General features: G+C 46.3%; 1 protein-coding gene across 1 annotated transcript in view; it reads left to right on the top strand.

Annotated features, from left to right (window-relative positions):
• The window catches only part of MYO1E (myosin IE), a 239,527-nt gene that overhangs the window by 205,941 nt on the left and 8,142 nt on the right, over positions 1-25,444 (top strand). The window contains exons 23-26 of the mRNA XM_011940493.1: positions 6,635-6,781; positions 8,662-8,819; positions 11,940-12,032; positions 16,567-16,768. Of these exons, the coding sequence (XP_011795883.1) occupies positions 6,635-6,781; positions 8,662-8,819; positions 11,940-12,032; positions 16,567-16,768 (600 nt within the window). The remainder of the gene's footprint in view (positions 1-6,634; positions 6,782-8,661; positions 8,820-11,939; positions 12,033-16,566; positions 16,769-25,444) is intronic.

Below are 25,444 nucleotides of genomic sequence, written 5' to 3' on the forward strand. Positions count from 1 at the left end.
CCCGTCTCGGCCTCCCAAAGTGCTGGGATTACAGGCTTGAGCCACCGCGCCCGGCAGGCCATTGGTTTTTTTTTTAAAAAAAAAAAAAAAAAAAAAGCTCTAGGCGCTGACTGGTTTTCAGAAGGTCTTCCTGAACATTCAGCTCACTGGCTGGGTCCCAACCTGAGTGGGGCAGTACCTGCTGGCCACACTCTTCCTAGCTAGCTGGGCCCTGAGGTTGCCCTGGGAACCCAACAGGAAGCTCATTGCTTGTCATCGCATGGGGACCTGCCATGCCTGGACTAAGCCAGGTCGGCCACAACATGCTTGGCAGGCACCCTAGGTGAAGGTCAGGGAACCACAGCTCTAGGGCACGTGTAGTCGCTGTACTGAGAGTGACTTTCCGGGTTATTGCCCAGGTCTGTCTTCAGTCCCTCAGACCCCTGGTGGAGAGCTCATGACTGGGACCATAAATTACCCTCATTGAGCTACATTTGTGTGGTTCTTTTGTTTTGTTTTGTTTTAGACAGAGTCTCGCTTTGTCACCCAGGCTGGAGTGCAATGGCGTGATCTCAGCTCACTGCAACTTCTGCCTCCTGGGTCCAAGTGATTCTCCTGCCTCAGGCTCCAGAGTACCTGGGATTACAGGCGTTGGCCACCACCCCTAGCTTATGTTTGTATTTTTAGTAGAGATGGGGTTTCACCACGTTGGCCAGGCTGATCTCGAACTCCTGACTTCAAGCGATCCACCCACCTCAGCCTCCCCAAGTGCTGGGATTAGAGGCGTGAGCCACTGTGCCTGGCCTTGAGCTACACTTGTATCGAGCACTTTGACACTTACTCTTATTGGTAAGTCCTTGAGAGGGTCATCAAGCAGGGAACTGTAGGGACTGTTCACACTCAGATTTCTTCCTTTGATTGTTTTTTGTTTGTTGTCTTCTCTTACAGCCTCTGGGGATATAATCTCTTATGGTAACACCAGCTGCTTTTTCTTCTTCCTCTTCAGTATTCATCATCTGGAAGGTTCCTTTCTTGTGGTCTTTCCTTTTTAGAGACTGTAGTAAAATGAGGTACTTAGCCTAAAAGTTTTTCTGATTCTAAGGAAAAAAAAATAAAGTGTGAGTCATTTGAACTTGTGATGTCTGCGTATTGCAGTCACTGAACCTCACACTTGCCAAAATGAATAATAGTGTTCCCTCATTTCTTTATACTTGAGTTAGGCCAGTAATCAGAACCAAGTCAGGAAAGCAACCAGAGGGTGATGTGTGTGCAGAATCGAACCCAGAGTGGAAATTAATTCTGGTACCAGACTACTGAACGTGCGTGTGTGTTCTCAAAATACTTCAGTACTGGCATAGAGACGGATTTTAACAGTTGTCTTGTACTTCAGGAAAAAAGCCGCAACATCTGTATGTGTTTTTCAGAATTTCTGAGATTGACTAGTTGACTATTGGCTGGAATGATATTAACATATGGCCTCCTAGTTACGATTTATCCAAGTATCCTGTCAGCTTGATCTTAGCCCATCTCTAACTCTTATAACTAATGTCAATGCACAGTGGGCCTACATCTCCCTATTCAAACCAACCAACCATTTAGTGGAAGTTGTGATACAACAAGGGAAATGTGAGCATGACTAAATATTTGGTCTGAAGAATTTATTGTTTATTTCTGTAGGTGTGATAATGGTTTTGTGGTTAATTTTATATAAAGAGACACTATCTTTTAATGATATATACTGAAACATTTGAGGATAAAATGAAGGCTGAGCGCAGCCACCCATGCCTGTAATCCCAGCACTTTGGGAGACCAAGGCAGGAGGATCACTTGACCCCAGGAGGTTTGGGACCCACCTAGGCAACATAGTAAGACCCCATCTCTACAAAAAATGTAAAAATTAGCCAGGAGTGGTGGTACATGCCCATGGTCCCAGCTGCTCGGGAAGCTGAGGTGGGAGGATTGCTTGAGCCCAGCAGGTCAAGGCTGCAGAAGTCATGATCATACCACTGCACTCCCGCCTGGGCAACAGAGCAAGACCCTGTCTCAAGTAAAAATAATATCATAGTCTTTACTTTGGTTTAAAATAACCTGGAAGTTATTTTAAAGTGGAAGCGGGGAGAGTGAAGTTGTAGATAATTGTGATTATCCATGGATTGGTGCTTGAAATCTGACATGCGGTTCACTCTACTATACTACTTTTTATTTTTTGAGACAGGGTCTCACTTTGCCACCCAGGCTGGAGTGCAGTGGCACAATCTCGGCTCACTGCCACCTTGACCTCCAGGTTCAAGCGACCCTCCCACCTCAGTCTTCTAAGTAGCTGAAACTTCAGGCAGGTACCACCAGACCCGGCTGATTTTTGTATTTTTTGTAGAGACAGGGTTTCCCCATGTTACCCAGGCTGGTCTCCAACTCCTGGGCCCACGGGATCTGCCCACCTCGGCCTCCCAAAGTGCCGGGATTACAGGCGTGAGCCACTGTGCCCGGCCCTACTATCCTACTTGTTTACAATTTAGAATTTTCTATAATAAAATGTTTTTCTAATCCTCCAGTAGACATTAAATTTTTAGAAGTCTTTATCTTTTCTAAACATACTGATATATGTCTAGTTGAATTATGGTTAACATTTTTTTTGAAGTTTTCATTTACAAGAAAAAATAGGATCACAACAGGTAGAAATAGGGCCAATAGCTCAGAGAGATATTAGACTGTAGTTTGTCAAAGGGACTCCAGGATAATTTGATCAGGAAAAATCCTTATTTAAATAAATTTAGGCTGGGTGCGGTGGTGGCTCATACCTGTAATCCCATCACTTTGGGAGGCTGAGGCGGGCTGATCGCTTGAGGTCAGGAGTTCAAGATCAGCCTGGCCAACATGGCAAAACCCCCTCTCTACTAAAAATACAAAAAAATTAGTTGGGCATGGTGGTGTGTGCCTGTAATCCCGGCTACTCAGGAGGCTGAGGCAGGAGAATCGCTTGAGCCTGGAGGCAGAGGGTGCACTGAGCTGAGATCACACCACTGCGCTCCAGCCTAGGCAACAGAGTGAGACTCTGTCTCAAAAAAAATAAATAAATAAAAATTAAAGTGAAACACTGATGCTTGCATTTCTGGCTTCATTGGAGACTTGGGAAGAGTGTCAGGAGGTCACACACCAACACAGAGTTGAGACACAGGATTTCTGAGGCTTATGGTGGCTGCTGACAGAAGGCCATGCCTGGGTTTTTGAAGGATCCTCGTAGAGCTGCTTCTTTGTTCAAGTACTGTCCCAGTCTTATTTGAAAAACGCAGTGAAACTTATTTGAAAAACTCAATTCCACTCATTACCACAGGTGTAATGACCCATGTTCTTGGCTTTGCTATTGTAGGTGTTGAGTTTGATGCCATGGAAGCTCTGATTTGGGGCTCTCTGATGAGGCTTCTCATTTTTCTTCTGATTCTGGTAGCTGACCACAAGAAGGATGAGACCAAAAGTTGTGTGGCTGTCTGTCTGGGTTAGCAGATTTTCCAGTACTTATCTCCAGTTGGAAAAACAACCCGTAAGACGGTGCTTTAGACAGAGGCTCCAGCTCCCTGGTCACAACATTCTTGCCCAGAATGTTTCCTTGCCTGAATCCCCTAAACTTTCTGGCAGTAAAAACAGCCCACCTCACTGCCTGTCCTGCTGACCTGAAGCATTACTGGCATCTTGGCTTGTTGGGGCCTGTGAGCACTGGGACCCTGGAAGTTGTCAGCATCATGGGATTGAACACCTACCTGGTGCTGAGCCCTGGTTTTCGAAGGTGGATTAGGCACAGTCACTGCCTCGGGAAGCTCCTCTCATTCTGGAAGGGGGAACAGACGGCTGAGTAAACATGTGCCTTACTACAAGTGTTCCCAGCATGATTTAAAGGATACTCCTGGGACTCAAAAGAGGAGAGTGGGTCTTTGCACCTGCAGGTCAGGTGAAGCTTCTTTGAGCTGGACATATCACTGCTGAGGCCTGCACCTGCGTCCAGGTTTTCTCAGAGAAATTAAGAAGGTTCTGAAACTGGTGCCACTGGTTTCTCTGAGTGGTAGAATTCTAGGCAAGGTTTATTTTCTTCTTGATTCGCCTCCATATCTTCCAGTTTACTAAAAGCAGCATATTTCATAATCAGGAAAGACTTTTGTAAAAGCTTAAATAAAGGCAGGGCTATCCTTGGAAATTTCCTTTTCAGCTTAAAAAAAAAAACTCCTTCAGGACTTTCCTTGGTGTTTTGTAACTACATTTCTGTGAAAAGATATATTGGTTAAGAGAGTCAAACAAGATTTTCTAGTGTTGTCAGCAATACAACAGTAAGCCACAAAGACGGAGGAATAAAAAAACAAGGGCAGATCCAAACCAGAGACTAGGAAGAGGTCTTTCAACACAGGGTACGGCGTCAAACATCTGTAAGGAATTGCAGCATAGGAATAAGTCAGGGGTGCAGTCCAAAGATAAGTCTGACTTTTTAGAATAAATAAACACAAAAGCTTTGTTTTCAGGTCCAGGAGCTTGGGCTGAGGAGAGCAGAACGAGCTGAGACCCTGGCCTGGGTGAAGGTGGTCTGCCTAGCTCCAATGCCTGGATCACTGAAGGGAGGGGATTTTGGATTTGATGGTTAAAGTCAAAGTGTCCAAACACATCTCTTCTCATTTCTAGATTCATGCTGATAATTGACCTTGAAGTTTTGGCCCGCTTGCTTTTTTCGTTATGATAATAATGAAACTCCTAATAAATCTAAGCCCATTAAACCACTCAAGGTGACTTGTGCTGGGCTCATTCAGCCCTGCTGAATAATCACCATCCTGCCACAGTTCAGTCAGGCGACCAGGCGTGATCAGACATGCCAAAGAGAGCTTCGAGCAAACAACCCAGACAGGGAGGAGTTTCATTCTTCACCCCAAAGGTCAAAAAGTGGAGCTTCTCGTTTTACTCGGGTCTGTTGCATGCACTCTACCTAATGCAGCCGTGTTGTTTCACCTGGGCTAGGGTGCTAGGAGCCTTCGACTTTATTAATTCAAAATGACTTGGAAGAGCTCTTTTGAGCAGCTTTTCATAAGTGCTTTTTGGAGTTTTGGATTGCTGGCTGTACCTTTAAAGGGAAGGAGGAGGTGCTTGTTCCCAGGCACTGTAGAACTGGCATGTTGGCCCTGAATTGCCTTTGCATGCACTGTTGACTGATGGAGATGAAAACTGTCTGTTGTTTAAACCACTGGTTGTCAAGGTTTATCCTTGATCCCAGCTATCACAGGAGTGGGCAAGAAGCATGGCTATGATATGGGGACGTCTGAAAACAAACATCTGGGGTAATGATAATGACCAAGTGCTCCTCCCAAATGGCCATTATTTGGTAAACCAAATAAACCACGGTAAAGTGTTCTGACTTCACATCCAAGGGAAACTTTGGCTGCTCTTCAGTAAGCTGGCCATGAAAGGGCCAAGCTCCTTTCCCCTGACGCTGGCCTCTTGCTTCCAGTGAACTCCATGCACCGCCCCACCCCACCCCCATGGTTTGTGCATGCTGCCATTCTACGCCTTCCTATTCAATTGTGCTGCGGTTCCTTCAACCTCTTTTTCTCCTGTGGATTACCAAGCTCCTTTCCTGTAGGAGGACTGAAAGTGCATAATTTGTAAAAAAAAAAAAAAGAGAATTTAGTTTTTACAGTTCTAGAGACTGCCTTGGAGATACTCATAAAGTTATATATTACAGCATTTGGGGTGGTGGCCCCATTCACCTGAGTGATAAATCTAACAGGGAATGCAAATTCTCAGTTACACACATTGTCACTTTCTACCAAGCCTAGCCAGGCCTGAAGATAGAACTTTGTCTCACCAACCTCCCCTGACCACCAGGCCATTTCCTCGGAGCTGGGTGTGCCTCAGCATCTCTCTGCCATCACCCTATAGCTCCTAACACCTGCTCCCCTCCAGGCATAAATTTCTCCACAATCCCACCCTGTCCAAACGTGTGGTTCCTGCAAAGGTGTGTTCTCTCCTTGTCTGACAAAATTCATTAGCTTGAAGGTGATGATTTTTGCTTGTTTGCTGTTTGTCCATCTGACCTTTGCATCTCTGAACCTGGACGTGTCTGTACATTCTAGTAGCTCCTGGCTTGCAGTGTCTGCAGAGCACTGTTTGCCAGAAGGTTCTTAATAAGTACCTTAAAGTCCAGGACATTGGCTTCCCTGTTGATAACCGAGCTTATAATTCTTCAAGTTCAAATTTACTACAATAGCTACAACCATATCATAAATTATACTAATCCTAACTTGGAACTTAAATGTAGAGTTATCCCTTTTCAGCTGCATTCTATTCATAACTTTCTGGATTTTTATGGTCTTAAAAACACAAGTTGGATTTGAAAATGGATTTTTTAAAAATATGGGCTAAATTGTCCTTAAGTTCCTGATTTTAACAATCGTGGAAAAAGTACTTTGATTATCTTTTTGTTGGGCTATAAACTTTCTTTGAAAGCAGATTTCAGCAATCTCATTATGTAATTCATTGTAGTTGGTTTCTGTTTGAGAGATTATTACTATAGAAAGACTGTAAAATCTTAGCACTATCTTGCAGGATTTTTAAAATGGAAGAAAAAAATAGAGTAAACAGAAGCACAGCTTTCACCAAGTGTATCTGTCCAATCTCTTTACAGTACTATGCAGGATGACATTTTTATTCTCCATGAGCAAGAGTATGACAGTTTGCTTGAATCTGTCTTCAAAACTGAATTCCTAAGCCTCTTAGCAAAGCGTTACGAGGAGAAAACCCAGAAGCAACTACCTCTGAAATTCAGCAATACGTAAGTCCGGATCTGGGACCCAAACTCCTGCGTGTAGCTAAAAAGGGGCCTTGATCGCACCCCTGGGATTCAGGATGGGGCTAGGGGAGGCTTGCGAGGAGGAGAGTAGGGTCTAGCTGGCCCCAGTGGAACCTTAGAGCCTGCAGAAGACAGTCTGGATAGTAGTCACAGACTTGGAAAAGGTTACTTTTGCATTTCTGTGAAATAATGACTTCATAGACTAGTGTATTTTATCATTTAGACAAAAATCTCCTGAATGAGGCAGATAAAGGCAGATTTTTATGTCTCACCCAAAAATAGAGTTTTTTAATTTAGCAGAGCAGACAGGAGTAGAATCAGGCTGGAAGCAGATGAAAGTGACAGAGGTGGGGGCATACATTCCCCAAACCAATGCCTAATAAAACCTATTTATTGGTAGGGCCTCTGGGGGCTTGAGGACTGTAGGTGGCCAATGTGTTGTGTAGGTGACTCACATTCCCTTCTTTTTTTTTGAGATGGAGTCTCATTCTCTTGCCCAGGCTGGACCTCTGCCTCCCATGTTCAAGCAATTCTCCTGCCTCAGCCTCCTGAGTAGCTAGGATTACAGGTGCTCACCACCACACCTGGCTAATGTTTTTTGTATTTTTAGTAGATATGGGGTTTCACCATGTTGGCCAGGCTGGTCTTGAACTCCCAACCTCAAGTCATCCGCCCGCGTTGGCCTCCCAAAGTGCTGGTATCACAGGCTTGAGCCACCATGCCCGGCCTCACCTTCATTTCTTTTGGCAACATGACCTAACGGACCCCGTACTGGCATACTGTTGACCGTCTAATCTCATATTTGCTGAGTAAGAGTTATTTAGCTAGTCTGGACAATATGGTAAGACCACATGTCTACAAAAAGTAAAATATATAAAAAAAAAATTAGCCGGGTATGGTGGTACATGCCTGTAGTCCCAGCTACTCAGGAGGCTGAGGTGGGAGGATACTTGAGCCCAGGAGGCAGAGATTGCAGTGAGCTGAGACCGCGCCACTACACGCCAGCCTGGGCAACAGAGCAAGACCCTGTCTAAAACACAGAAAGAAAGTTATTTAACTTTTCTTTTTAAATGTCCCCATCGATAAAATGGGAATATCCTCCATCTTTTCCCAGCTACAAGAATGAGGCCAAGACAAAGCCTTAATATCATGATGAGGGAAACTTATAATAGGCAGCTACTTAAAATTATGATTTTTCCTTCTTATGATATGAGAAAATATAAGTTAAAAGCAGAATAAGGATTGCATAATGCAGGCATATAGGCAATACAGAAGCATTAAAATCGGCTGGGGAGTTTGGGAATTGCAGGTAAATCCTGCCTTCTATTTGGATCTTGGTTGCTAGTGTGTCTGTTTCCATCCCTGGGTGGGATGTCATGGTGCAAGAACAGGACGGGACTAAACAAAGCCAGGTTCTATGCTAAAGAGTCTTCAAGCTGGCCTGTGTCTGGCATCTGTCAGTCCTCCACAAGCACAGAAGCAGGGACAATAGCTGGAAGCACATTGACAGCACAGTGGTGTGACCTGGAAATTGTCTCTTTCCTCTGTCCCCTCAGCAGGTGCCCCTGAGGCCAGGCCACCTGACAGAGTGGCATTGGCACATTAGCGAGGTGTACCTCCCTCACCACCTGGTGTCTCATGGTACCAGGCCCCGGATGCTCCTGCTTCTGGCTCATTGTCATGCAGCGACGGTGCCACCCCATGGATGGGGTGCACATCCTCAGGGCCCTGCCCCCGGTGTGGATTGTCCGGTCTTGCCTCATGTTTATGCTTTTCCAGCAGCAGAATTCCATGGAAGGATCTCTGAGCACCGTTTTCTCACTGCTTCCTTCGGCCTATTAACCCCAGTGTGCTTTTTGCAGGCTTGAACTGAAGTTGAAAAAGGAGAACTGGGGTCCCTGGAGTGCGGGGGGCTCCCGGCAAGTGCAGTTCCACCAAGGCTTTGGGGACCTGGCTGTCCTCAAGCCCAGTAACAAAGTGCTGCAGGTCAGCATTGGACCTGGACTGCCCAAGAACTCCCGTAAGTGCTCCACAGGCCCTGCAGGCAGAACTGCCGCCGCTCACCCGAGTCTCCTGAGCAAATGCTGAAAACATGTGCACAGATGTGGGGGCCGAGAATCAGTACACCTTCTGCTTCCTGGGGCTCAGGCTTTCTTCAGAATGGAACATTTCAAACTAAAGCAACAGCAAGGAAAATGGGCAGGTTAAAAGTTTCTGAGGGACTTAGTACTTATGTATCAGTATACCTGACATTACAATATTGTGATTAAAACAAATCAGAGTTCGTTAGCTTCAGATTTCCCCTCTCTTTCCAGTCAGATCTTGTCCACAATACTAACATCATCCTCTACGCCACCTTAAAGAAATTGACTGGGCCAGGCGCGGTGGCTCACACCTATAATCCCGGCACTTTGGGAGGCCAAGGCCGGACGATCGCTTCAACCCAAGAGTTCTAGACCAGCATGAGTAACATGGTAAAATCCTGTCTCCACACACAAAAATAAAAATACAAAAATTAGCCAGGCATGGTGGTGCACGCCTGTAGTCCCAGCCACTCGAGAGGCTGAGGTGGGATGATGGCTTATGCCTGGGAGGTCAAGGCTGCAGTAGCCTGGGTGACAGAGCAAGACCTTGTCTCATTAAGAAAAAGAAGACGACACTTTGGGAGGCCAAGACGGGCGGATCACGAGGTCAGGAGATTGAGACCATCCTGGCTAACACGGTGAAACCCCATCTCTACTAAAAAATACAAAAAAACTAGCTGGGCGAGGTGGCGGGCGCTTGTAGTTCCAACTACTCGGGAGGCTGAGGCAGGAGAATGGCGTCAACCTGGGAGGCGGAGCTTGCAGTGAGCCGAGATCGCGCCACTGCACTCTAGCCTGGGCAACAGAGCGAGACTCCGTCTCCAAGAAAAAAAAGACGAAAAAGAAATAAAACACCACACACAAACACACACACACACACACACAGACAGACATATGCACTACCTCAAACCCCAGTCTAACTCCTTCTCTGGCCTTTGATTCTTTTTCTATTTATAATTGATATTTATAACTTATGATACACAGCATAGAATAATATATGCTATGTATACTGTGATATTGTTCTAAAATTTAGCCTGTGTGTGTGATCACACACATGAAGATGCCATGTGTAAAATAACTGTTTCTAGGCCAGGCACAGTGGCTCATGCCTATAATCCCAGCACTTTGGGAGGCCGAGGCAGGTGGATCAGCTGAGGTCAGGAGTTCGAGACCAGCCTGACCAACACGCTGTCTCTACGAAATGCAAAAAACTAACGGTGTGGTGGCGTATGCCTATAGTCCCAGCTACTTGGGAGGCTAAGGCAGGAGAATTGCTTGAACCCAGGAGGCGGAGGTTGCAGTGAGCCAAGGTCACGCCACTGCACTCCAGCCTGGGCAACAAGAGCAAAACTCTATCTCAAAAATTAATTGATTAATTAATTAGCAGTTTCTCAAATCCTGGAGTGCAGTGGCCGGATCTCAGCTCACTGCAAGCTCCGCCTCCCGGGTTGACCCCATTCTCCTGCCTCAGCCTCCCGAGTACTTGGGACTACAGGCGCCTGCCACCACGCCAAGCTAGTTTTTTGTATTTTTTTAGTAGAGACGGTGTTTCACCACGTTAGCCAGGATGGTCTTGATCTCCTGACCTTGTGATCTGCCTGTCTCGGTCTCCCCAAAGTGCTGGGATTACAGGCGTGAGCCACCATGCCCAGCCCGTCATATTTTTATATGTGTAGAGCCACCACTCAGGAAATGTTGGTGTATGTCTGTGTATCCGTTAGTACTTGCAGAAAACAGACAGCAACTTTTCGGGGGCTTCTGAAGAGACTTTTCAAGAAAAAGATGTGGACAGGGTTTCGGGAACAAAGTAGGGACCCAGGGAAAAGGAACAGCAGGAGACCATTGTTATATGCAAACCTGAAGCAGCAGAGGGAGGAAGGAGGTGAACTGAAGGCTGTAGGCAGGAAGGAGGCACATGAAGTCCCCCTACCTCCCTCCTGACATTCTAGTCTCCTGCCAGTGCCTCCTGTTGGCCTGGCCTATAGGCCTCACCCCACTGGAAGGCAGAGGCCTGGCTGTCCATATGACTCAGACCCCAGGGCACAGAGCCGGGCAAAGAAAGGCTGCAAATAACCAGCAGGCTGTGTGTGTGCAGCGGGCCCCAGAGTGGAAACTGCCCAACAGGTGTTGGATTCTATCTTATTTGGGGTGGGGAGAGTGGCCTAGGTACTGGGAGGGAAGTCCCCAATAGGCCACATCCGTTTGCCCCTGGTCCCACGTGGTTGGTTCTCCCAGGCCCCAGAGTTATAGCTCCTCTGCTGTGTCTGCAGTGTGCACCTTGTCACCTCCTACCCTTCTCTATTCTTCAGCTCTTCTCTTGATAAGAAATTCCCTCTGCACCCTCTTCCAGCTGGTTTCATCCTACCTTCCTTCCTGTTCCACTCGAGACCCTGTTTATTGATTTTCTCCCTCACATAGATGTCTCTGCAGAGATCTCCTCTGGCTCCTCTGGCCCTGCTGTCCAGCCCTGACTGTGACCCACAGTGTGTTCCTTTGGCCCCAGCTTGTTCCTAATTCCTTCATGTCTGTGTCAAGGGTACAAGTCTGCTTCTACTCCTTGTGGTCTCTGTGTTTAGTTCAAGGACCGCAGAACACACACTGTTGCGGGAAAGGCCCTTGACACCGGCAGGCGTGCAGTCAGTGCCGGAACGGGCTTCCTGCCGACCCCGCTGATCCGCAGCGTTAGTGAACCTGCTCAGCCACTTAGCGTGTAGAACATGAATGCAAATGTTAAAATGTTCCATCTGTCTCAAAAAGTCTGCAAAAATAGAAACACCTCTGTAAGATGATCAGCCCTTCTTTAAAAGCCACATTTAAAAGGTCTAACATTTCAAAACTGTACCTCTAGAAACCTATCCTCCAGCCCCTCCCACCCAGTAGCTACCATTACATACTTCCCTCAACTGCCCCTTCTCCGCTGCAGCTGTTCTCCTGCAGATCCACCTGAGAACTGGAATCCAAGCTTCTCAAAAATTTTCCATATGCAAAGAACCACGAGGATCCATAAAACCAACCAGTAGTGCTGATTTTAACTTTGTCTTGCTTGTTTGTTTCAGGCCCTACCAGAAGGAACACCACCCAAAACAGAGGTTATTCCAGTGGGACTCAAAATGCCAACTACCCAATGAGAGCGGCCCCTCCTCCCCCAGGTAAGCCAACCATGTACCATAGTCTGGGACCACTAAATCTGGACCCATAACATAAAATATGTTTGGGAAGAAACCCATCATCAAATCAATGCACACATATTAACCAGGCATGGACCATTTCAGTGCCAGCTGTACAATACAGCCACTCTGCTGGAGGCCTCACAATTCAGAAGTAGGAGTCAGTGAGACCGAACTGCGGCGGAGTTCGCAATCTGGATTTCATTACTTCGAAATATTACTCCCTTAGGAAAGGCTTCTGACAGAGAGAAAGGAGTTCTTGTCCGTGACAACTAGACTGTTGTCAGCTTTTAAGACACAGGATGCTGCTTTACGGAAATAGGAGTTTGTCAGGTCTAACCACACCACCACTACCCAGCTCTGGCCAAATACCACTACAGTAGCCCCGGCTTATGCTTGGAGGATGCATTCCAAGACCCCCAGTAGGGGCTTGAAAATGCAGATATTACCAAAACCTATGTATACTTTTCCAGTTTGAGTTTTCCACAAAACCAGCAGAAATTGTTTTCCTTCTTCACAATGTTACAGATAGAAGATTCGTGTTACTGTAGATCTTAGCAACCTCTGCATGATTTTTTATCCTTAGTAAGTTGAGAACTTTCACCCTTTCACTTAAAGGAAGCGCTTAATGGCTTCTCATTGGCATATCCAAATTGCCAGCTTCCTGGGGCCATTATGAAGAACAAGATGGCTGCTTAGTGACTGATGACGGGGTAGTGCACAGAGCATGGATAGGCTGGGCAAAGGGACGATTCGCATCCTGGCGGGACTAAGCGAGATGGCACACAACCTAAACCTTAGGAATTGTTCATTTCTGGAACTTTCATTTGATATTTCCAGGCCACAGTTGAGCATGGGTAACTGAAACAGTGGAAAGCAAAATCGTGGATAAGGAGGGGAGGGGGCCACTGCACAGTATTTTGGAAGTTACAGCAGCTTAATGACTGATTCGAAGAAATTTGTTTTCTATTTATTTTCTGAGATTAGGATTCAGGAGGCCTGTTTGAAAAAACAAAGTAATACCTGAGAGCATTACAAAATTGTTAAAAGTTTACGCTTACATTTCATGTTCATCTCTTCTTTTTTGGGGATGGGGTCTCCGCTGGCCAACTGGAGTGCAGTGGCACGATCATAGCTCCCTGCAGCCTCAAGCTCCCTGGATCAAGTGATCCTCCCACCTCAGCACGTTGAGTAGCTGGGACTACAGGCACGCACCACCATACCTGGCTCATTTTTTTACTCTTTGTAGACATGGAGTCTCACTGTGTTGCCCAGGCTGATCTTGAACTCCTAGGTTCAAACAATCCTCCCACCTTGGCCGCCCAAAGTGTTGGGATTAAAAGCGTGAGCCACTGCACCTGGCCTCTCATTTTGAATAATAAAAATAAAACTGACAGATCCATACACTCTCAACCAGAATCTTAGACTTTCTGCCTCTAAAAATCTGTGTAGTGTTTGCAGAACACTTGCAGAAATACATAACATCTTTTAATGTTTTTCCATCGCTCACAAAATTCAGTTCATAAAAAACTGCTCCCAGAGTGTTTGGTATTAAGCAGTTTAGGATTCTAAGTCTGATAGGGTCATTTTGAGACTCTATTTGATTCCAATCTTCCCAGCCAAGAGAATTCTTTGTACCAATGTCTTAGATAAGGAGTAAAAAGCATTTCTTGAGGCTGGTTGCGGTGGCTCATGCCTGTAATCCCAACACTTTGGGAGACCAAGGCAGGAGACTTGCTTGAGACCAGAAGTTTGAGCCCTGCCTGGGCAACATAACAAAACCCCATCTCTATAAAAATGTTCTGAAAAATTAGCTGCAGCTGGGTGCAGTGGTTCAAACCTATAATCCCAGCACTTTGGGAGACCGAGGCAAGCAGATCACTTGAGGCCAGGAGTTTGAGACCAGCCTGGCCAACATGACAAAACCCTGTCTCTACTAAAAATATAACAATTAGCCAGGCATGGTGGCACACACCTGTAATCCCAGCTACTGGGAGGCTGAGGCACGAGAATTGCTTGAACCCAGGAGGTGGAGATTGCAGTGAGCTGAGATCACCCCACTGCACTCTAGCCTGGGTGACAGAGCAACACTCTGTCTCAAAAATAAATAAACGTAAAATAAAAAATAAAAATTAGCTGGACATAGTGGCACATGCCTGGAATCCCAGCTACTCGGGAGGCTGAAGTGGGAGGCTGGGGGGCTATGATCATGCCACTGCATTCCAGCCTGAGTAACAGAGTGAGACCCTGTCTCAGGATTAGCTGGGCATGGTGGCATGCACCAGTGATTCCAGTTACTCTCAAAGCTGAGGCATGAACATCATTTGAGCCTGGGAGGCAGAGGTTGCTGTGATCTGAGATCACACTACTGTACTCCAGCCTGGGTGACTGAGTGAGACTCTGTCTCCCCTCCCTATCCACCACCCCCGCCCCCTCACTCCCGGCAAAAAAAAAAAGACATTTCTTAAGTCTCTGGAATCTCACCATTGCATGCTAAAGTATGGACACTGGGGCCCAGCAGTGAGAAACTAATTCTCGTCTCTTTTGGAGTCCCCGTCCTGCCTTGACCCAGCTCTGTCTCCTCCTTTCTTTGAAGAAAATCCAAGCACAGAGGAACTTAAGAGAAGCCCTGTAGTACCATATTACTGCGTGTGCACTGGTTCCAGTGGAGAATTCTGGCCAAGTCCACCTGGAACGCTCACTGGCCTCAGCTAGGTTGGCCAAAGCAGCCTCAGATCGAATCAGGCCACAAAGTTTCCGACCTTGAGCAGCACTCCCCAACTAAGTGCCAGTTCTTTCATCAATAAAATGAGACAGTGGGACCTGGATCCATTCAACCAGTGCTTCTCAAACTGTCTGTGGTGGAAGACCAGGGGTTTTCAAGGGGTTTAAAAAAATTTCCAGTCTGTCACAAACCATACATTTGTATGATACAATAAAAATGAATTAGTAGAAGAAGAATTTTCAAAGCATATAAAATATAAGCCAAAATTTCTTATTATAAGATGCAGCCGGCATGAAATAGATCTGTCAAACTGCCATGAACGTTTCTAAATGCTTACTCTTAACTTCTGATCTTATCGTGGACAAGGGGATCTTGAGCAGCATGTGCGGCGGCCCCTGTGGGGACCTCACTTTTATCATGGGCCATGTGACATCCCAAGGGCATGTCACACACTTAAGATGCCCCTCTCCTTTCATTGGGACCCTAGGCAGCAAGTGAGATCCTTCTACTCTCCTCCACCCAGACCCTGTGGGAGCCCATTCAGCTGTCACTCACTGAGGGAATGGGGTAAGGTGAAGGGCAGCTGTTTGCTCCAAGTGTCTAGTTCTGATCTGGTCTGGTGGCCTGTGGAAGGAAATTGCTAGAGACATGGCTGGATGAAGAGCCACCCTCTTGAAAGCTCCACCCTGAGAAAACCAGGGTTCAAAGTAAGAATTCCAGCTATTATTACTGGGCAGGAAGAACCCTATTTCTGCAATAATAAGGATATAGAGAAAAATGCATGTCGGAGCTGGAAGCCACCAAGCAAATTCTAGACCTATGTCGTGGTTCTTTAGTGAAGAACTGAGACAATGAAAGATCAGCTCTCTTGCTCATGATCAGTGTAGCTATCAGGCAGAGCCAGAACTGAACCCCTGGTCCTTCTCTAAGGGTCACCCCACTGGTACCAAAGGGTTCTCTTAATTTGGTTGGAAGAGGTTTTTGGGTGGGGTTCACCACAGTCGGCCTTGAAGAGTCTTGTTCTCTTTCTCCACTCAGCCCAGATCTGTCAGTGGGAGAATGAATAAGGGCCTCTTCATACGTAGCATGGAATGCTAATGCCCGAGTCAGCCAAGACGCATGGTTTGGAGCCTGTCACTCTAACCCATTACTTATTGGCTAATGTGATTTTAAGTAGACATCGCTGTTTGGCTGAGAGAGCTTGCTCCATCCGGACTGAGCCAACTGGGTGGCCACTTTTCCCTTGCCTGTGTAGAGCACCCCCTCTGCCTCACACAGCAGGCTCCTGCAGTGGATGCCCAAGACTGACCCCTTGAAAATGGATGTCCAGCTGTTTAAACAGCTGCCTGCCAGTCCTCTTGAGTCATAACCTCATAATTTTTCTGAGGCCCAAGAAGGTGTCCCCCAGCCAGCTGTAAGCTTACCTTTCCCTCCTGTGGGCTCTGAACCCCAGGAAATCTGGGGATTCTATTGTCACCAAGCATGTGCTGAGTGTCCGCTGTGTTCCGGGCACATGCCGGGAAGTTGACCATGCATTGTTGGACGTGTTAAATACATACAATTTTATTTGTCAGTTATACCTCAGTAAAGCCTGGGAATGGGGAGAACAGTGAATCAGCTCTAATTCTCACAATGTGTTAGCAGTGATGCCTTCCATTTTTTTCAAATGTGGAAATTGAGACTCAGAAGTTAAGTAAGCTTTCCTTGTAGTACGTGGAAGAAACATGGAGAGACTTTTGGCAAAGGTGCCAAAAATGTAAGCCTTATTTCCTTCTCTCTTTCTCTCTCTAGGATACCATCAGAACGGAGTCATCAGAAACCAGTTTGTGCCACATCCCGATGCTCCTGGAAGCCAGAGGTCCAGTCAGAAAAGCCTGTACACCTCCATGGCCCGCCCGCCCTTGCCACAGCAGCAGTCTACTGGTTCAGACCGAGTGTCACAGACGCCAGAGAGCCTGGATTTCCTCAAGGTCCCAGACCAGGGAGCTGCAGGGTAAGATTCTCACATCCCGTGGATGAAGCTGGCAAGCTCCATCTCCATCATTCAGAACAAGGGTTCAGAGGTTCCTGGGGGCTGTCAATACAGGATTCTAAAGTTCAGTTTTCCACCTCAGTGCTGTATTCCGGGAGCCAAGGCTGTGGGGCTGTGGCTGGCATTTCTAAAGGTACAGCCACATTAATAGCAGACAGCTCATTTCATTCTCCAGAGAAGGCTCAGCTTGGAAACATCAGAAGATGGGTGCCCTTTGGCCCCAGATACAGTTACTCTGCGACCTCTTTGTGCTTTCTTGCATGGTTGAGGAATAAGGGAGCTTTTGATTTGGGTCTGTGCCTGCATAAATACAACAGCTTTAAGAGTCTTCAGCAACATTAAGAATAACATCCCAGTGTTCTATATGATGTTTGTTGAAGAATATGAGTTTTTGTGGCTTTACAGTGACAGCCTCTCTGCCTTTCTAGTATATAAATAAAGAGTGGTGAAGAGAATCCAGGCTTTTTAGCCGGAGGAAGTGAAGATGCCTGAAGCTCTGTGTAGATATTAGAAGAGCTATCAGTTTTAAAAGGGGGTTAAGACACGTCCTGTGGAGTCATAGGGATGGAACTAGCGCCAGCTGAAAACCAGTTAGTGAACTCGGCCAGGAGGTAGATTTTGGCTCCAGTAAAGGAAGAACGTTGTAGCAACCCAAATATGAGTTGCCCTCGCATGTAAAGAGCATTTTGTCCCTGGGAGCATCCAGGCACCGGCTGGATGGGGATCACCAGGCAGGAGCGTTCAGAGTAGTGTTGTCAAATGTCAGATAAGGGGAAGAGAGGTCTCTCTAACACTGGACCTGCTGCTTACCCTCTGGTTTCCTTGTCTAAGCACTAATGTAATGCCATGAAGCTTGCAGGGTTGTCAGGAGGACTAGAAATAATATACGTAAAATCTCTAGCATGGTACTTGGCTGGCAGGAGTCTACTCACGTAACTCTAGCTTGAGGGTGGTGATGACGGTGACAGAGTGATGATGATGAGGACCCCCGTCACTTCATGGAGGTTGAACTAGAGACTTGTAAGGAATCTTCCAGCTCTGCACGACTCTCCGTGGTGGAGTGACTGTCTGCTAAAACCAGTAACGGCCTGCTCCCGCCCACTCTCTCTTCTCTTCCCCTCTCTCAGGCCCACTTCCATTTTCCAGTCTCTCCTGTCTCTAGCACCATGGAGAAGTTTCAAATGAGGATCAGGAGGTAGGAATGCAAAACAGACCTGTGCAGGAAGAGAAGCAACAGCTCCTTCCTCTGAGGGGGGCAGCCATCCATCCACCTTTTTGTTTGTTGTTTGGTTGCTTTGTTTTTTGAGACAGGGTCTCGCTCTGTTGTCCAGGCTGCAGTGCAGTGGCACAATCTTGGCTCACTGCAGCCTCCTCCTCCCAGGTTCAAGTGATTCTCCTGCCTCAGCTTCCTGAGTAGCTGGGATTATAGGTACCCAGCACCACGCCCAGCTAATTTTTTTTTTCTTTTTTTGATACAGAGTCTCGCTCTGTTGCCAGGCTGGAGTGCAGTGGCATGATCTCGGCTCACTGCAATCTCCGCCTCCCGGGTTCATGCGATTCCCCTGCCTCAGCCTCCCGAGTAGCCAGGACTACAGGCACGTGCTACCACACCCACCTAATTATTTTATTTATTTTGTATTTTAGTAGAGACAGGGTTTCACTGTGTTGGCCAGGATGGTCTCGATCTCCTGACCTCATGATGCGCCGACCTCAGCCTCCCAAAGTGCTGGGATTACAGATGTAAGCCACCGCACCCAGCCTAATTTTTTTATTTTTAGTAGAGACGGGGTTTCGCCATGTTGGCTAGGCTAGTCTCGAACTCCTGACCTCAAGTAATCCACCCACCTCGGCTTTCCAAAGTGCTGGGATTACAGGCATGAGCCACCGTGCCCGGCCCCATTAACCTTTATGCCCTATTTGCCCTATTATTTGATGTTTTTCCTGCCTTAGCAGCTTCCTTCTAAAGACCACAAAGCTCTTAGGAACTTTACCATGTTCTCTCCTAGCGTTCCTTTTCCCTGGCAAGTCTTACCTCTCTTCATTTGGGCTACAAATATGAAAGCACCTTAGTTGGTTTTTTTGTTTGTTTGTTTTGTTTTTGAGACAGAGTCTTATTCTGTTGCCAGGCTGCAGTGCAGTGGTGCGATCTCGGCTCACTGAAACCTCCATGTTCTGGGTTCAAGTGACTGTCCTGCCTTAGCCTCCTGAGTAGCCCGCCACCACACCCAGCTAATTTTTTTGTATTTTTTGTTGAGACGGGGTTTCACCATGTTGACCAGGATGGTCTCGATCTCTTGACCTCGTGATCTGCCTGCCTTGTTCTCCCAAAGTAGCTGGGATTACAGGCGTGAGCTACGGCACCCAGCTGAAAGCACCTTAGTTTTATCACACAGACGGCCATCAGTAGAGTAGATGCCACCCTTATACAGACCTCTCTCTGCGTGCGTGCGTGCGTGCGTGTGTGTGTGTGTGTGTGTGTGTGTGTGTGTCTGTGTCTCCCTCTCCTCTTCCCTTCCACTACCCCCCACTCTTGGGTAAGTAGCTATATCCTAGCAGTTGTCATGACTGTGGTTGACCTGATTGGCTTGGTCTAAACCAGTAGTTCTCAAACTCAAGTGTGCACTAGAATCACCTGGAAAGCTTGCTGGCCCACTTCCCGAGTTTCTGGTTCTGTAGGTCTGGAGTAGGGCCTAAGAATTTGCATTTCTACCATGTTCCCAGGTGATCCTCTGATCCAGGGACCACATTTTGAAAACCATTAGTCTGAAGGCACCTGTGGTCTGATTGATAAAGCCAGGGAAGCCTCCATGTGAAGGTGAATTGCAAGGGTGCTGTTAGGCTCACAGGATTTTCCATCTCTAACCCAGACCTACACCTTTCAGGTGGGTGAGCATCACTAAGTCACCCTCCTAGGCCCAGTTTGATCCCTCAAAGTAGGCAGGGTATTAAAAGCAGTCAACAGAATGCACCAGATCTCTTAGCTCTGTCTGCTAGCTGCCTACTTACTTTAGTTTTGGCAAGCAAAACCATCTTTCCAGCCTACTTTGCAAGTTGCAGACTTGCACATCAGCCAGCTGGGAGCATCTGTCAGCCAAAAGTAGGCAATTTAGGAACACTGTGTCTTAACCAAGGCTGCTCCCTTCCAGCCCTCTGCCATGTGGTTCCCTATTTAAGTCTTATCGCACCCTTTGCCGCCTTCAGGCCTAAAGACTGGGTACACGTCGTGCTGTCTTGGAGGCTGGCCATGAGGCCGGAAGGAGAGGACACCTTCACACCTGTCTACTAGGCAGTAAGATTTCCTTGTATGTAAAACACGATTAGTAGGCACGCTATGTCTTAGCCAGCCTCCTCTTTGTAACCTTAAAACTGCTGTGCAAACATTCCTTACAAAACAGTACCTTGGGCAAAGGGCTGAGCCTTTTCTTGTATTTATTTTCTAAAACACATAAAGGTGAAAATTAAAAGTGTCTAATGTGGCCAGAGACTTTGGATGTGGCATTTTACGGATCCCCATGGTTACCTAAATTTAACAGGTTCTTCGTGTTGGCCATAAAAACCTGAATTGCATTTATCCCACAGGAGGCTGTTGAAGCATGCAGGGAATTTTAGGATCCCAAGTTTGTACTTTTTCCATAAATATGAAAATTCCTATATACCTCAAAGTTCTAAACAGTCACCTTGACTTTAACCAGTCTATAAAAGTAGGATTACTATGGTCTTTCTTTCCTAGCTTTCACATTCTGGGTTTCTCTTTCCTTCCTCTCTCATCCCTCAATGCACTTTTTCTGTAATTTATTTTGGATCATGTAATATGGATAAAATCAAATGATATAATTAGCACCTCAAGTTAATTCAGGCAAGTCTTTATCAGTTTATTTTAGGTTCAATCAGTTGTTTTAAGAGAGCATGAAGGTTTCACTAAATTAATTACCATCCCAACTGGATTCTTTACCCTTGCATTGCAGTATTTGTGCACATGGTAGCTATCATTATCATTCTCCTGGAAACACTGAGAGATCTGCAGTGGGAATCAGGATCTTGCCATCGATTAGTATAGCTTTTGAAAAGTCTAACTCAGGTCAAAGATCTTTCCTGATTCTCAAGGAAAGAGAAGAGGTTAGGCAAGAATCTTACAAACAGTTCATCCAGGCCGGGCGCGGTGGCTCACGCCTGTAATCCCAGCACTTTGGGAGGCCAAGGTGGACGGAACACGAGGTCAGGAGATTGAGACCATCCTGTCTAACATGGTGAAACCCTGTCTCTACTAAAAATACAAAAAATTAGCCGGGCATGGTGGTGGGCGCCTGTAGTCCCAGCTACTCGGGAGGCTGAGGCAGGAGAATGGCATGAAACTGGGAAGCAGAGCTTGCAGTGAGCCGAGATTGCGCCACTGCGCTCCAGCCTGGGCGACAGAGCGGGAATCCGTCTCAAAAAAATACACAGAACAGTTCATCCATCCACCTTTGCTCTGATCTCACTATCCATTGTGTTTCATAATTTTCCCTCCTATAACTGAAATGTACATAATCTACCTGCAGTTCATTCTTGGAAGCATTCAAACCCAGACTGGAAATGTCTGTTAACCTTTTTAATCCTGTGGTCCATTTTGTGGGAGGACAACTTCAGGAAATTTCAAGATACTCCAGAGATTAATCCAACTAGAAGTTGGAAAAACAGAAAAGTCTTGCAGGTGCTCAGTAGTGGGGCTTCTGGGCATGCCACAAAGGAGGGGCCAACAGAAATAGTTAAATGCTACCTCTGTGTCTCTTGTCAAGATCCTCCCAATGGAGTCATATTTTCAAGGGGCTTAAAATTTCCATCAAGTGTCTAACAGCAATATTTCTCAACCCATAATCTGTGGGAGCAGCAGCCATATCCTGGCCCAGGCAGACATGGTGCTGAGGAATTCCTGGCATCCATCTCCACATTTCCAGTAATGTTTATAGATTCAACCTTTTGGAACACAGCAGATTTTTAAGGGCCAGTGGAATAAAATGCCATTATTTTCCTTCTTGGAATTTCAAGACATACATTTCACATCTGCAGAACAAAGAGGTGATATTCGAAAGCTTAATCCCAGCTCCCCTTGGCATAGACGAGGCACACCCACCCAGGAGGTATGGGAGCTACAGAGAAATTCGCAAAAGGTGGCATTTAGAGTGCAGAGAGCACAGGATTTGCAGCTGTAAGAGCAGGATGTGAGTCCTGGTTTATCCATTCATTACTTTTTCTTTTATTCATCAATATTTACTGAGCCATGTGCCTTCTGTGTGCTACCCCAGGCTTGTCACTTAATCTTTCTACTCCTTGGTGTCTTCACCTGTATAATAGGGATACTAATAATATAATAATTTTGAAAACCCACTCCTCAGAGTTTTCTTAAAGGTTAAGTAAGGGCTTTGTGTGCTATAAAGCACAGTGCTATTTGAAAGTTATTTTGTATTTGTCTCATTACTGTTATTCATTGGTCGGTCTCACAAGGAAATTTTAATGCGCTACCAGGGTTGAAAGGTGACATTCCCTGGCCCAGTGGCTTTATTCTCAAGAACTCAAATCTCTGGCCTGCCTAGAGCTGTGGATTCCATGAAGGTCTACACTTCAGGCATTGCTGGCTTTAATGCGGGGAATGGACAGCCTAGGGAAGCCAAAACAAGGAGACTAGACAGGGAGATGCCCACCCCCAACACACACACACCCTTGGCAGCTGTGCCTGTTCTCCATGGGCACAGAGCATCAGCGGCACACAGTTCTGCGGTAACGGTAACATACACTAGGTATTAGAGCCTCTTTTGGACAATTTGAAGAAGAAAAGTCACAAACTCCTTCCGGCTCCGCACTAGTCCACAGTCTCTCTCTCTCTCTCTCTTTTTTTTTTTTTGACAGAGTCTCACTCTGTCACTGAGGTTGGGGTGTAGTGGTGCGATCCTGGCTCACTGCAGCTCAACCTCTGCCTCCCACGTTCAAGTGATTCACATGCCTCAACCTCCCAAGTAGCTGGGATTACAGGCATGAGCCACCACGCCCGGCTAATTTTTAGTAGGGATGGGGTTTTGCCATGTTGGCCAGGCTGGTCCTGAACTCCTGGCCTCTACAGTCTCTTTCTAACTAAACATCTCAGCTGCAGTCATCATAACAGTGAACATCCCGTGGAAAGGATGGACATTGCCAGGGCAGAGGGAATTAACTAGCCCAGTTGCATTTTGATGTCATTTGGGGTTTTGTTTTCTTGTGGACTTTTGGCACCTTGTGAGATTCAGCAGCCATCCGTGAGGACTCAAATGTCAGCTGACATCCTAATGTCTTGGGGCAAATAGATCAGTTGTTTCTTCTCTGGTCACTAATACAGGACTCTTGCAGTGCAAGTTTTCACAAAGCAAACTGGATGTAGTGTGCTGAATTCATCAGGAAATGTTATTTGCTTCTGGGTTATAATGTGATTGCCCTACTCAGAAAAAAGAACCTGGTGCAAAAAGAAGTTGCTGTAGGTCAGCTTTTTCGTGTATTTATGTTAATTGGTAATAGACACATAAAGTGATGTGTACAAATTACCCTAAAATAAGAAAACTAAATTACATTGGACAAAATTACATATAATGAAACACTGGATTTGCTCAGTGATGTATAATTTTATAACCATATACTAACATGTATATTATATATATAAATACTATATATTATATATAATGAGCCTTTATTATTAAAATGTCAAAAGGAAAAATAACTTATTGTAAAGTCTGAAATCTTGCTGCAACTCCCCATTATCTAGCTGGGCACAGTGGCTCACGCCGTTAATCACAGCACTTTGAGAGGCTGAGGCAGGAGGATCACTCGAGGTCAGGAGCTCGAGACCAGGCTGACCAACATGTGAAACCCTGTCTCTACTAAAAATACAAAAATTAGCCGGGCATGGTGGCAGGTGCCTGTAATCCCAGCTACTTGGGAGACTGAGACATGAGAATCACTCGAACCCGGGAGGCGGAGGCTGCAGCGAGCTGAGATCATTCCATTGCACTCCAGCCAGGTGACAGAGTGAGGCTCTGTCTCAAAAAAAAAAAAAATTATCTCAATGAAATAATTATTTTTATAACACAACTTTCAATTCTGTGATGTTTATTAGAAATACAAATACTGTATCATAAAGTACCAGAACTACCAAAATTATCTAAATTCTACATAGCTATTATAAAACAAATGGGGCAAATGGCTGTAGTCCCAGCACTCAGATGGCTAAAGCAGGAGGATGGCCCAAGTCCAGGGGTTCAAGACTGCAGTGAGGTATGATCATGTCACTGTACCCCAGCCTGGGCATCAATGCAAGACCTTGTCTCTAAAAATACTAACAATAAGGAAATAATGAAACAAAAGTTGGCAAGGCATTTTTAGACATGAGTGAGGCTGTTTTGTTGTGAGGGCAGCATGAGGATGGTAGGATGGTAGTGTTCTGGTAAACAGTGGGCACTCCATTGAGGAAAAGGCCTGAACTGTAACATTTACCAGTTTCTCGGGTAAAATTCTCTCCCCATGGCCAATTTCAAGCTACCAGTGTGACTACTACTGAGTGCGGAGCTGGGAAAAGATGGGCAGTCTCACACCATTGTATAGTATTTCTACCACACATCAGCAGTAGACTTTAATAACTTCAAATGCGTAGACAGAAGGAAAATAAGTAGACCAGGCGTGGTGGCTCACACCTGTAATCCCAGCACTTCGGGAGGCCAAGGCAGGCGGATCACTTGAGGTCAGGAGTTCAAGACCAGCCTGACCAACATGGAGAAAGCCCATCTCTACTAAAAATACAAGATTAGCCGGGCATGGTGGCACATGCCTGTAATCCCAACTACTCAGGAGGCTGAGGCAGGAGAATTGCTTGAACCCAGGAGGCACAGGTTGCGGTGAACTGAGATCGTGCCATTCCACTCCAGCCTGGGCAACAAGAAACTCCGTCTCAAAACAAAACAAAAAAAAAGAAGTCATTCTTCTTATTAATGACGCAGGATTGCCACCTAGTGACACAGAGGAGATTGCCTGGGTTTTCCAGGCTGTTGGAGTCTGGGAAAATGGCTGTTTCCACTGACTGTGTTCCATGACAGCTTCATTGACACAGATTTCCTGTGTTCCTCAGTGCTGTTCAGAGCTCTCTGTAAAACTTTCTTAGAATTAGAAAAAAGACCTAGAACCGGGTGCAGTGACTTACACCTGTAATCCCAGCACTGTGGGAGGCCAAGGTGGGAGGATCACTTAAGCCCAGGAGTTCAAGACCAGCCTGGGCAACGTGGCAGAACTTCATGGCTAAAAATAAAGAGGCTGGGCGCAGTGGCCTACACCTGTAATCGCAGCACTTTGGGAGGCTGAGGCGGGCGATCACTTGAGGTCAGGAGTTCGACACCAGTCTGGCCAACATGGCAAAACCCCGTCTCTACTAAAAGTACAAAAATTAGACGGGCATGGTGGTGGGCACCTGTAATCCCAGCTACTTGGGAGGCTGAGGCACGAGAATCACTTGAACCTGGGAGGCGGAGGTTGCAGTGAGCCGAGATCGTGCCACTGCACTCCAGCCTGCATCATTGAGCGAGACTCAGTCTTAAAAAAAAATAAAAACAAGTTAATAAATGAAAAAGAAGCCGGGCGCGGTGGCTC

The sequence above is a fragment of the Colobus angolensis genome, unplaced genomic scaffold (genome assembly GCF_000951035.1).
Source record: "Colobus angolensis palliatus isolate OR3802 unplaced genomic scaffold, Cang.pa_1.0 Scaffold19, whole genome shotgun sequence".
NCBI classification, from domain to species: domain Eukaryota; kingdom Metazoa; phylum Chordata; class Mammalia; order Primates; family Cercopithecidae; genus Colobus; species Colobus angolensis.